The sequence below is a fragment of the Hirundo rustica genome, chromosome 26, assembly GCF_015227805.2.
Source record: "Hirundo rustica isolate bHirRus1 chromosome 26, bHirRus1.pri.v3, whole genome shotgun sequence".
Lineage (NCBI taxonomy): Eukaryota > Metazoa > Chordata > Aves > Passeriformes > Hirundinidae > Hirundo > Hirundo rustica.
Window position 1 is genome coordinate 2,878,598 of NC_053475.1, and position 13,079 is coordinate 2,891,676.

At 48.5% G+C, this 13,079-nt stretch overlaps 1 protein-coding gene across 1 annotated transcript in view; it reads left to right on the forward strand.

Moving 5' to 3' along the window:
* INSR (insulin receptor) overlaps positions 1-13,079 on the forward strand; it is a 55,351-nt gene continuing 42,272 nt past the window's right edge. The window contains exons 1-2 of the mRNA XM_040086502.1: positions 1-85; positions 7,751-8,302. Of these exons, the coding sequence (XP_039942436.1) occupies positions 1-85; positions 7,751-8,302 (637 nt within the window). The remainder of the gene's footprint in view (positions 86-7,750; positions 8,303-13,079) is intronic.

The window sequence follows — 13,079 nt, forward strand, 5'->3', positions numbered from 1 at the left end:
ATGGGACCGAGAGCGGCGGCGGCGGCGGCGGCGCTGGCCGTGGCCGTGGTGCTGGGAACCTGGTGCGGCCGCGGCCGCGGCGAGAGTGAGTCGGGGCCCGGCCGGGAGGGTCGGGGGCGGCGGCGGCGGCGGCGCGGGCCCGGCCCCGCCGTGCCCTTTGTACCTGCGCGGGGCCCGCGGGCAGCGCGGCCGCGGCCCGGAGCGCTCCCGGGTCACCTTCACCCCCGGCCCGGGGCCGGCGGGGAGGGCCCGGCGGCGGCCGAGATTGGAGCGGGCACAGCCGCGGGCACGGCGGCGGCTCCCCCGGCGCGTCCCGGGCCGCGGGGCCCCGCGCGGGCGGGCGCTGGGCCGGGGTCAGCGGGGGCCGCGCCCGGGGCAGGCGCGGGGAAGGGCACGGGCCCCTCTCCGCTGCCGCTCCCCGGCTCCTTCCACGGGCACTTCCCACGTCCCTTCCCCGTTTGCTCCCCGGGTCCCCTGCCCAGTCCCCTCCCCGGGCCCTGTCAGGGTCTCTTCCTCGGTCCCTTTGCCGGTCCCTTTCTCGGACCCCTCTCCGGCCCCTTCCCTGGATCTCCTCCCCCGATCCGCTCCCCGGTCCCTTCCTCGATTCTTTCCCGTGTCCCTTTCTCAGGCTCCTTGCCCGGGTCCCTTCCTGGCTGCCCTCCCCGGTCCCTTCTCTGATCCCCTCCCCGCTCCCCTCCCCAGCCCTGTGCCCCCGCCGCTCCTCGGCTGCCTCAGAACCGGCTCCGGTTTCAGGAGGGTTTAGTGTGGCCAGACGCGGAGGTTTTGTCTTTAACCACTTTTAGGTAGTGTGCCAAATCCACAGGTATTAAGATGGGAGAGCTCCGGGGGGAGGCTCTGTGTGTACACAGGGGCTTGTAAAATACAAGACATGGGTATAAAAGATGTTGTGTTGGAGGTCACAAGCTTGTTAAACCCACGGCTGGCTCGAGGTTAAGCCTTACGAGCTGTTTTGATGGGTTACATTAAATAAACTTGCTCAGGAAATCCTTTTAATGAGAGGTTCTTTAATTTTGGGTGATTCTTACAAATTTTTTTGACAAAAGGAAAACATTTGTCTAAAGACAGCTAGCTGGATCTGTGGGTCATGTCTCCCATAGTCAGTCTGGCTGTTGGCTTTCCCATCAGAAAAGGCAAGAGCAAGAGGATCAGTTTAAGTACAGACAATACAGTGATGGACGTTATTGGGATATGTATGGGATTCAGGGAATAAAGCGGGATATTTCTGTAAAGCAGCCTCTTTTTCCAGCACTAGGACGAGTCACATATTTCAAAAATAACCCAGTTTCTTTCCTCATATATATTTTTATGTTTGAAACCTTACAAGAGGCCGGTGACACTGCGTTACCTTGGGAGGGTCAGTCCCAGCTGCTGTGGGCAAACCTGCCCGCCTCCAACAGAGATGGAAAAGGCAGTTGACATATAGCACTAATAATAAATAAATACGTGTGCAACTGGAGTCCAGCAGTTCCTAATTTGAAAACACTATTATTACTGCCACAGCGCAGCCTGTGATTTGGTTATTTATTTAAATCATATTTGCTTTTTGGGGTTCAAGCGTGTTTGTGTTCTAAACTCCCTAATCTTTGCTGTGTTACAGCGTGGTAGGAAAATGTGCTCTTGGGTTCATGGTTGGAGGAACAGTGGCACAAGACAGCAAGGCAAAGCCTGGGCTGAAACATTTCCCTATCATTTTTTACGGTGCAGATACTTTATGAAGTATTCTACAGCCAATTCGGACCATCGGGGCCCTGCTTTGAGAGGTTTTCAGCTGCTGTGGTGTTTGATTCTGTTTTCTGGGTGCTTGGCTCTGTTTTTTGGGAATGCTGAGGTCACGGAGCAGCACGGTGGGGATGGAAAACAGCGCGGGGCCGGCACCGGCCTGGCTGGGGGGAAATGCACCCAGAGAGTTGCATAAGCAAACAAGCTGTTCCCTGAGCAACGGCTCTGATGGAGGCAGCTTTCTTGGAGATCTGTGTCCTGTGTTCCCACAGACAGCCCCCGAGGTGGCTCCGCTCTCCAGTGACAATTTTCCCCCGATCCGTGGTTCTCCTCGCGCCCCGTGAGTTTCTCTCCCCTTTGGTGCCTTTAGGCAGCGTTGGGGGTGAGCAGCAGGTAGATGGAGGCGGTTCAGGAAACAAATGGGGTGGATGATAAAGTTCACATTTATGTCCAGATCATGAGTTCTCCCTCCTCAATCCATCCCGTTTTCCTAAATATTTTAGGAATACTTCACGTGAGAGCACTCTTCTTCTCTTACATGTGGCTAAAGGTAGTTGCTGAGTTCAGGAATTACTGACAGGAGTAGAAAAAAGGGTTAAGGAAAGAAGGCCTGACCTGTGCATTAAATGAAGATCCATTTGTCTTGTTTTGGGAGGAAAGACAGGTTTGTGTATTTTTTTTTTTTTTTTTTTTTGGCCACTGTGTAAACATAATGCAACTTCTTGAAATAAATCTCGCACATGACTCATGCCTGTCAGTTCATTAGCTCTGGTATTTGGGGTGGGATTTACCTCACCTCGTTTTAGGCATCTGCTAGTGGAGCAGCTTGCTTTGGGCTCCTTTTCTGGTTAATAGAAAACTGATCAATGCAGTCATGGGAGCCTCGAGTGCTGTTCCTCCCCTTCTAAACTCTTCTCCTAAATCTGGGAGCTGCACTTGTGCTCCAGTACCTGCTGCTGCTGGGGGAGTTGGGAATGCAGTTCAGAGATCTCTACCTGAGTTGTCCTGTGGGACAAATTTCACTGTATATTGCTGTAGTAACACACTTATAAAATAGGTTGCTCTTTAGTTAGTATCATATCTGTCTGATAACAGATATTTTTGTGCTCATAAACTCATTAAGAAACTGTTCCCTTGTTCCACCTCAAGCCTGCGTTAATTTTTTATGTTGAGAGACTCGGTTTAGAATGAAATTTTGCTCCTGGGAGAATAAAGGAGGAGAAGTGAGTGCAGAAGGGCAGGGCTGTACCAACCCCAGGCCCCAGCGTGTCCCATCCCTTTTTTTGGGGACAGGCAGCGCAGTGGCTGTCTCTGAGCAGTGTAACACCCCAGAGCTTTCTGGAGGTCAATTTTGGGGTGACTGCCTTGTGGAATAAAGCGATGTTGATATGGGCAAGGTGTAGAACCTGTTCCTGCTGCCTTGGGAGCAGGGAGGATCCTCAGGTGTCGGCACCAGCAGGGACCTGGCCGTTACCCCGCGTGGTCCCGGGGCTCCTGGGGTGCTGTGCCCCCAGAGCTGGTTATCTCTGATGGAAACGAGTTCTGTTTGCTGTCTGGCTTTTGAAGGACAGCCCAAACCAGGCTTGAAAGGCCAGACTTTGAGGGGTTTGCCCTTGAGTGTGAGAGGTAGCAGGCACCTGAGATGTTCCCTGAGGTGCTGGGGGTTTTAGGGGCTCATTTTGGAGTCCATATCCAGCTCGCTCAGCTCGAGGCGTCTGAGGTGCAGAACTGAAGCTTAAAAATCCGTATTTCACAATGAGGTGGTTTTTATGTTCACTAAACAATAGCTGCAGTAGGCTAGAAGCTGCGGCACAGTCCTTCCCTCTAACCTGCTACCGGGATGCTTTCCTGTCTCAGCAAGTTATCCCAAGAATCACCCAAAAATCCTTTTCCCACTTTCCTAAAGCCGCTTCTAAAAATCAGCCTTATGTAGAACTGCAATGCTTTTGACCCAACCCAAGCAAGTGTAATTTCTCTGCAATAGTTTGTTTATTCAGTAGGCAGCAAACACTACAAAAAAAGAGCAGAATTAACTAATAGTTACCTCAGATGGTTTGCAGTCCTCCTGTGCCAGATTACGCTGGTCTTGATTGTTGAAGGCCAGAGGTCTGAAGCAGTGAATCATTAAGGTTTGGTATCCACATGATTTACTATAAACAAGGTTTAAGTTCCAGCTATTCCCCTGGTTAGACTCTATCTTGGAAACTTAACCTCTGGCATCAGATCTGGTTTCTTCATTCAGGGCCTGAAGGTTGTTACCAAACCAGTTTGTCCAAAGAGGCTTTGGCATCTTGGGATTTGTTTGATTGTTTGTTTGTTTTAAAAAAGCGTGGCTTCAGCTTGGTTTTCTGGGGGGGGGCTGATGGAACATGTCTAGGGTGATTTAGTAGTTTTTTGAGCGAGTAGCTTGGTAGCAGGGATGGAGCAGTGCTTCCTTTGGCAGCTCCGAGCTGTGCTGCTGTTTCTGCTGAAATTTAGGGATTTATGTGTAGTGGAGGATTTGCCAGTAGTTTGCACAGGAGCAGCTTTGGGCCTACTACTGGAGAATCAATTTGTGATTTTTTTTTTTTTTTTTTTTTAAATTTCCCTGAAAGCTGATTTATGTGTTTTTTGAAACCAGGTTGTCTGTGTTATAATTGATGGCTCAACTTTGCTCTCCTTCTTCTGGGATCAAACCTGCCTTGCCGTCCTACTGAATGGTTGATTAATTCCCCTGTCCCTGCAGAAGAAATACTATGGAGGAAAGCTGTGGAAAAACACTTATTACTTTGCTTAAAACTGCTTCTTGTTGTCTTGGTAACAATAAATTTATGGGGTGACTTAAGCTGCTACTGCATGAACAGGAGATATAAACTGCTGAAAATTCAAAGGCATGAAAAGATGGAGAAACCTCCAACTAAAAAGCATATTTTGTTTCAGATGTTCTTAATTCCTTATTATTCTCTTTGATCTTTGAGGTGTTAAAAAGAAGGAGCTTAGATACCAATTATCACTTAAAAACGAAGTTGAAGTAGAGCCTGAAAAATAATTAAGTGTGTTTTTTCTCTAAACGTGGGGAAAAGCAGCTGATGAACCATGGGTGTTGTACTTCCAGCTCTGGTAGATTTATATTTTTAACTCTTCAAAAGCTTCACTCATCTCTTTTTAGGTTCACCTTTAGCTAACCTCTGTTCCTTAAGGCATCTTTTCAAGATATTTGGAGCTGTTAGCCTTTGGTCACCTTTTCTGCAGCCTCCAGTGGGGAATCTGTGTCAGCGTGGGGAGAGCTGGAAGCGAGGGAGGTTTGCACTCCGTGGGGGTCTTTAGATGGTTGCAGTTTTTGTGGAGGTTGGAAGATCTTTGAGCAGCTTTTGGGCTCTTTGGACCAGGAGCAGCAGGGCTCATGGTAGTGGTGATCTTGAAAGGTTCAGGAGCAGAGTAATTTAACTGGTTTTGAGTGTTTAAGGGAAGGGGTGAGAGCTGTGAACTCCAGGGCTGCAGGGACCAGGAGTGCCAGGACACAGGGAATGGCTCCCAGTGCCAGAGGGCAGGGCTGGATGGGAGATTGGGCAGGAATTGTTGGCTGTGAGGGTGTTGAGGCCCTGGCACAGGGTGCCCAGAGCAGCTGTGGCTGCCCCTGGATCCCTGGCAGTGCCCAAGGCCAGGCTGGGCAGGGCTGGGAGCAGCCTGGGACAGTGGGAGGTGTCCCTGCCATGGCAGGGGTGGCACTGGATGGGCTTTGAGGTCCCTCCCAACCCAAACCATTCTGGGATTCAGATCATCCTCTCTCAATCCCTGCTGGCTGTGGATCTGTTCCTCTGCCAGACAGAACCATGAATTTCCTCAGTGCTGGGCACCCACCCTTGGACCCTACAGCCTACCTCAGGTAGCTCCTCCAGACCAAGCTCCTTGGCTCTGTTCCTGCAGAAAAGGAAGATTTCCAGAGCCTGGAAATGCAGCCAGAGCACTCAGAGGGCTTTGTCCTGACCGCACCTGAGTGCAGATCTTTCCAGCCCTGCTCAAGGTGCCCTGTGCAGGGAGAGTGTGGGAGCAGGGCTTGTGTCCAGCCCCTGCTGACTCACCTCGTTCTACCCAAAATGATGAAAGACAGAGGCAATTGTGCTCAGGGTATTCATGCATCTCGTGGCCTTCAGCCACAGCAATAGCCCGGAGCTCTGACTCTCCGAAGTAATTCCTGGTCTGTATTTTTTGACCTTCCCTTTTCCTTAAGGTCAGCTGTCCATTCCAACGGGCTGGAGGTCATCCTGTGGTGCAGCAGCTGGTGCTGGGTACCACCCCAGCATTGCCTGTGCGCCCCACAATAATGACAACCAAGAGCAAATAAGAACCAAGATGTTGCATTTTGAATTTATCTGGTAATTTTAGCTGCACTGGTGACTTGTAGGTTGAATTCAGTCTTTCATTTTCTTACGTGTCCTTCTGTTACTTCTCCTTTCACTGCCCTGACCTGCCACGCGTGCGCTTCTGTGGAAATTCCAATGTTATTTATTGCAGATAAATATCCAGAGCATTTAAGGCGGATCTGTTGCTCTCCCAGGTCTTTCAGCCCAGGTTGGGATGTGCAGCAGTGCAGTTTGGGGCAGAGAGGTTGCTGCTGGCTGGTCACCAGGTTGCTTTTCCCACTTTTTCCAAGGACATCCTTAATCCTTGAGGCACCGTGTGCATTGGCTTTTTTCTTCCAGAAAGCAATTTATGAAACGACTTGGATATAGTGCCAAAAAATCCCATTGGGCAATAGCATTGCTTCAAATCCCATATTAGTGTTGCCAATTTTTTTTTTCTTGCAGTCAGTGGAGCAAAATTTTGAATAATCATTAGGAAATTTGCATAGAATTTGGTTTTAACCCCTACAGCAGTGGTCTGTGTTAAACTATGAGGACTCAGACAATCCTAACTATGAAGTTTTTGTGTTCACATCAGTTTTGTAAGGCTGGCTCATCCCTTGGAGCTGTGATGTGGTGGTTTTATAGTTGGTGAATTTCACATATAGTGAGAGAAAGAGGAAAGAACCTGTGTTTGTTGTCCTTAAGTGGAGAGGGAGGACACTGGCCCAGCTGTAGACAAAAGAGAGAATCCTTTGGGTGGATGCAGTCTTGAAAAAAGAAAAATTCAGGAAGAATCCACCTGGATTTGAACATTAGGGTGTGGCTGATATTTCTGTGAAGTTGGTTTCAAAAGGGTTGTCACAGGGACTTTTGTTGTGCTGTAGAGAGGTTACAAATTTCCTTCTTGATTTCTTACCTGTGCTTAGAGTTGAAAAAAAATTTCCCTATTCAAACTTTTTTATTTTGCTGGATTCCTGTTATTCAATTTACCTCCTAATTTATGCTTCATGTATTTGTTCACTTTGCCCATTCTTTGGTTACTGGTTCTGTGAAATAAAGCGCCCAGATAGTCAAGACAGGGAGATTTGCACCCTTGAGAAAATAATAACAAAAAGAAAGCCCTCATCTGAAAAGAATGCTCAGGGCAAAAATTACTAATGTAGTAAATGACTCCTGTCAGCAGAGTCTGGGCAGGAGCGTGGGCTGTGCTCCTGTGCGTTTCCAGGTTTTTCTGCTCCCTTCCCACCATCTCTGGCCATTATTCTTTTCCTATCTTCCCCTCCCTGCAACCATTCTAAGTGACTCCCTCTAATCCCCGGGCATTAATTACACAATCTGAGATGAAGTAGGTGTGTTGCTGGCAGCTACCTAAAGAAAACAGCCCAGACATCTCTTCCCTTTGTGAGCGCCAAGCGACGTCCCAGGACTGGTGTTAACCACTGCAGTCGTGACACAGGCAGCAGGCAGGGACTCAAGATGGCAGAAAAAATGATGAAATACTCTTGTTTTGTAACCATATACCAGGGAATGTTCCCCACAGTGGATTTCTTAACACTTGAAGCTCGCCTTGCTGAGAGGGCCACGTGTCCCGAGCGGCGCTCGCTGCGGTTGGACTAAACCGAGCCTTTAGAAAACGACAACAATTTACCTTCCGTTAAATAAATGAATTGTCCTTTGCCTCCCAGTTTGCAGGAGCATGGACATCCGCAACAACCTGACCCGGCTGAACATGCTGGAGAACTGCACCGTGATCGAGGGCCACTTGCAGATCCTGCTGATGTTCAAAACCAAGCCCGAAGATTTCCGCGAGCTCAGCTTCCCCAAGCTGACCATGATCACAGACTACCTGCTGCTGTTCCGTGTGTACGGCCTGGAGAGCTTGAAGGGCCTCTTCCCCAACCTCACCGTGATCCGAGGGACTCACCTGTTCTTCAACTACGCCCTGGTGATCTTTGAGATGGTTCACCTCAAGGAGATCGGCCTCTACAACCTGATGAACATCACCCGCGGCGCCGTGCGCATCGAGAAGAACAACGAGCTCTGCTACCTGTCCACCATCGACTGGTCCAGGATTTTGGATTCCGTAGAAGACAATTACATCGTGGCCAACAAGGATGACAAAGAAGAGTGTGGAGATGTGTGCCCAGGCACCGTGAAAGGGAAGAGCAACTGTCCCCCCACGGTGATAAACGGGATTTTCATCGAGCGCTGCTGGACGCACGATCGCTGCCAGAGAGGTGAGTGCGCACGGAGAGGTCTCAGCTGGGGCTTTGCTGTCAAATTTTGACCTGTCAGGAGCTGTGAGGCCCTGGCACAGGGTGCCCAGAGCAGCTGGGGCTGCCCCTGGATCCCTGGCAGTGCCCAAGGCCAGGCTGGACAGGGCTGGGAGCAGCCTGGGGCAAGGTGTCCCTGCCATGGCAGGTGTTGAGGTCCCTCCAACCCAAACCTCTCTGGAATTCTTGGAGGCCTGATAGATGCCTACTGATTGCTACCTGTAAGCACAGGTTCCAACAAGCAGGGCTGAAAACTGACATTAGAAGATGAAGAGAAAACCTTTGGGATGGGTTTGAGCCGTTCTTTCACCTGTGTTTAGAAGGCATCCAGAATTCTGTGTTTGGTTCTTCTGCAGAGTCAGGAGCTGCCCAGAGCCCACCATTGTAATGGACTGTGGGTGTGTTTATTGGGGTTTGGGTTGGGAGTGAAGGTCCAGACTGACTGAGAGGCTGCAGCAGGTAGAAGCACAACAGTGAGGAAAAGTCTCAACAGAATAAACCCCATTCTGGAAAGGTGCAATTCCACCTTTACCAAAACCTTCCTGCCGTGAAAAGGTGTAAGATCTGTGGATGAGAGAGCAGCATTCTGTGAGCAGAAGAAGCTGGGAGCCAAGGCAGACCTGAAGGGGAAGGGAGAAGGAGAAGAGAGGACCTGGATGGGGTAGAGGGTGAAATAACAGGGTTTGGTTCAGGGGAGAAGCTGTGTTCCAAAAGCTCACTGCTGTTGCCACCCCAGTCCTCAAATGTATCAGAGTTGCTTTTAATTTCATACAGATTTGTTTTTTTCCAAACTTGGAACCGACCTTAAGCTTAGCTTTAATTATATATTTGCTTTGATTTATGTTAAATCTGACTTGACGGGGAGCAAAGTGAATTGAGGTGAGAGTGACACATTTAGGGTTGTCTGCCTTTCTGGAGGTCGTGCATCCAAACGAACCAGTGTGTCCTGAGACGAAATTAGGAAACTTGTGGGCTGGAGAGAAATTCTTGCCAAGCTTTAAAGGGCAGCTCGGAGTGCTAAGTGCCAAATTTGAGGAGGAATTCCTACCAGTATGCACAAACTAATGCAATTAATGTGGTTTCCCCTCTGCTACTCTTCGCCCCAAAATCGTCCAGCTTCCTTTTAAAGAAAGTGGTTATTTTTTGTGGCCAGAATAACAGGGTATGAGCAAGAAGATGCAAGTGTGTACGTGTGTTCCTTTTTTAAAATGAAAAATAAGATTGTAAAGCATTTTATTTATAAACTTTCAGGTATGCAGTTACATCAGCACTGAAACCTGGTTTCTTGTGCATTTCATGTGCTGTGTTTTCTGCTGTTAAATAAGGTTAAAGGTCCAATTGGCACTTTTTTAGTGCCTAGACCATAATGCCCCAAAATTCCTGTGAATTTTCTGGGGCTGTGTTGCAGCAGACTGGAACGGATGGTTTTCTCTCCTTTTAAAAACTGCTTATTTCCATGAAACCTGGAGAAATGTAACATTTTAATGATAATATTTTACCACTGGGACAGAAATCTGGGCTCCTGAGCCTCTGGTGCAAGAGTTTGTTGGAGGGCACCTGTCCAGAACCTGCCTCAGCTCAGTCACCGCGTCTGTTTGACCCAAAAATCCAGATTTTAATCAGAAAATGGTTTCTAAAGGCGCTGTTCACAGATGCTCTGGTTTTGTGTGTCCCTTGCAGAAGGAACAGCAGGGAAGCCGTGCTCCTGCATATTTGGGCAGTGACTGGAATGCACTTCCCAAACCACTTAACAAACTGAGCTTATCTTTGTTTTGAACGCTCGGATTTGGACTTTAGTTTTTTGGTCGCCGCTGTTTTGCACAAGCTGGGATCTGTGTGATCCCGTGCCTTGTGACACCTGCCCCTGTGCTTCTGCAGTTGTTTTGACAGCCTGAGAGGTTTTTTTAGACCTTTTTTTGCCTGTTTGTGAGCAGCCTTTCGACTCTGAGCGCACGCCGATGGCGGAGATTAAGTGACATTTATTTAGCGAACCTGCCGGTGCAATCGCCGCCTCCTCTGTTCTCCTGCCAGCCCTAATGTATCCTTAGCATGTGTAATTGTTTTGTCAAGATTATTAAAAGCTTGTGTGAATTGTATTTTGGCTTTCCTTAGCCTGAAGAGCCTCGCAGCAGCTCCCAGTACCCAGGGTATTAATGGCATGAAATCTTTCCCTCTGCGCTTCTGCAGCTTATCTGGGAATCTTCAGCAGCTAATGCAGTGCTGAAGTCTCCTGGCTCTCTGGATTTAAGTGTATTCTCTTTTATTTTTTTCTCTTCATCTTCTAGCCAGAATGAAATGTAGCAATTTCGGTATCATTTTCGCAGGGAAGTTTGGTTTTGCGCGGAGTTTTTAACCGGGGTCATTTGTACCCCTGGTTTGTTTAATGAAACTCGGTGCAGAATCTCCCCGTTCTGTTTTTTTTTTTTTTAAATTTTTTTTTTACATCTCTGGATGGGAAGTTGTTGCTGTCTAAACTGGGACTGGGAAAAACCCTTCAAGGATATGTAAATATTGATTGTTTTGATTTTACAGAGTGGGTGTCAATTGACAGAGACCAGTCCCAAGCTGACCGGCTTTTCCAGCCTGCTGAGCTTGGAGTCTCGCTGGAAAATATTAGGAGATGGGCAAGAAATTTGGGAGAGCACCTGTGGGAAGGCTGGGAGATGGCACAGACAATGAACTCCTGGCAGGAGGGGACAGCCAGGTCTCTTCTGCCAGGGGCAAGGGACAGGATGAGGAAATGGCCTCGAGTTGCCCCAGGAGAGGTTTAGATGGGAGACTGGGGAAAACCTCTCCATGGAAAAGGTCGTGAAGCGTTGGAAGTGTTGGAGTCACCACCCCTGGAGGTGCTCAGAGGCAGTGAGGGTGTGGCACTTGGGGACAGGGCTTAGGGATGAGCACAGTGGTGGGACTTGATCTGAAAGGTCTTTGCCAGCCGTAGGGACTCTGTTTCTCTGAAAGGTCTTGTGCATGTGGGAAGAGGCAAAGTTGGGGCAGGAGTGGGGTCCCGGTGTCCCCCATCCCTTCCACACCATTCCCTGCCCTTCCCCTGCCAGCTCTCTGTGGTTGCTCCACATTATCCCTCCTTTATTTAATTACTCCTTTATTTAATCAGGACAAATATCCCAGTTGACTCCAAAACTAACTTTTTAGTTATAGCATGGAATTATCTCCAAGGCACACATCCAAGCCTCTGAATCATCCCCCTAGCTACAATTCCAGCCTGGAATTTTTATTTTTTTTTTTTCAGTTGGTGATAACATGTTCAGGACAACAACCAAAGGATCTTCTTACAGACATTGGAGCAAAGGTTGGGGATGAAATCAGTGGGGAGGAACTGAAATCATTTGTAGACAGCTGCACCCTTGGAAAAACCTGTGGCAGCGTTGAGGATTCTGTGTCTGAGAGCAGGGATGTGTAGGTGGATGCAGCACGGATTGAGATCCGTCAGGATGTGCTTCCTCAGAGTTCTTTTGGGTTTTTTTTTCCCTTAAATCACTCATGTTGGTGTGAAAACCAAGTCGGTTCAGTTAAGGCCAACTCATGTTATATTTTGGGTAGGCAGGGAGGGAAATGTGTAGTCTGTTTGGAATTTGGGTCTAGCCTGATGCTGTTTATGGCAGCCAAGTGCTGTTCCTGTTCTGGGGGTTTTGCACCTCTTCACTGACATTTTTAACAGGGTTTTTTTTTTTCCTCACATACACAGTTATTTTATTGCCATCCAAACGCACTTCTGGGTCCTGCACTGCAGAGAGCGTCTTTGCTGAAGAATGCAGACAACAAAAATGCTGGAAATGCCACGTCCTAGACCTCGGTCTGGATCTGCCAAACATGATTTTCATATTTCACATTTTTTCCACGTCTCTTTTTTTTTTTTTTTTTCTTTCTATACGTCTGTCACTCCTCTTGCGGAAGGAACAATTCCCTCTGAAATAGGATTTCCTGCCAATTCCCCCTGCAGTCAGGCTGCTCTGTCCATGCAGAACTTGGAGCAGCCTGATGGCTTTGACACTCTAATTGCTAAGGCGGGTTCAGCCTTTTATTGCACGTCGGGTCATGTGCAAACAGAGTAAGGCAATAGGAAGGAAAAGTGGAATGGCCAAATAAAAGCTACCAGCAAAATTATCTGCAATATCAGACGGTCCCTTGGTGAGCATTGGAGGGCCGCATTCCTGGAATGTAAGGATGGATATCTGAAATAGTTTCTGCAGGGCCAAGTAGTGATAGGGAAAGGGGGAACTGTTTTAAACTAAAAGAGGAAATATTTAGGCCAGATGTTAGGGAGAAATTCTCTACTCAGAGCGTGGGCAGGCCCTGGCACAGGGTGCCCAGAGCAGCTGTGGCTGCCCCTGGATCCCTGGCAGTGCCCAAGGCCAGGCTGGACAGGGCTGGGAGCAGCCTGGGGCAGTGGGAGGTGTCCCTGCCATGGCAGGGTGGCACTGGATGGGCTTTGAGGACCCTTCCAACCCATCCTAAGATGAATTCTATAATTCTCTGCACAGGCTTCATTCCTTAAAGGATAAGACAGAATTCAAGTTCCCTTGTTCATCCTGAATGAAACCTTTGTAGGAATCTGTTATCCTCTTGATCTTGGAGCTTCTTTCTACCAGGAAATTCGAGTTATTATGAGTGTGAGCCATTTCAGGTCTGTCAGTAGGCTTCTTTTTTCCATCTAATGTCTTGTTTTTCATGATAAAAACAAAAGTTGTTTTTCCAGTAGTAAAATTTAGAATTTGTGGCA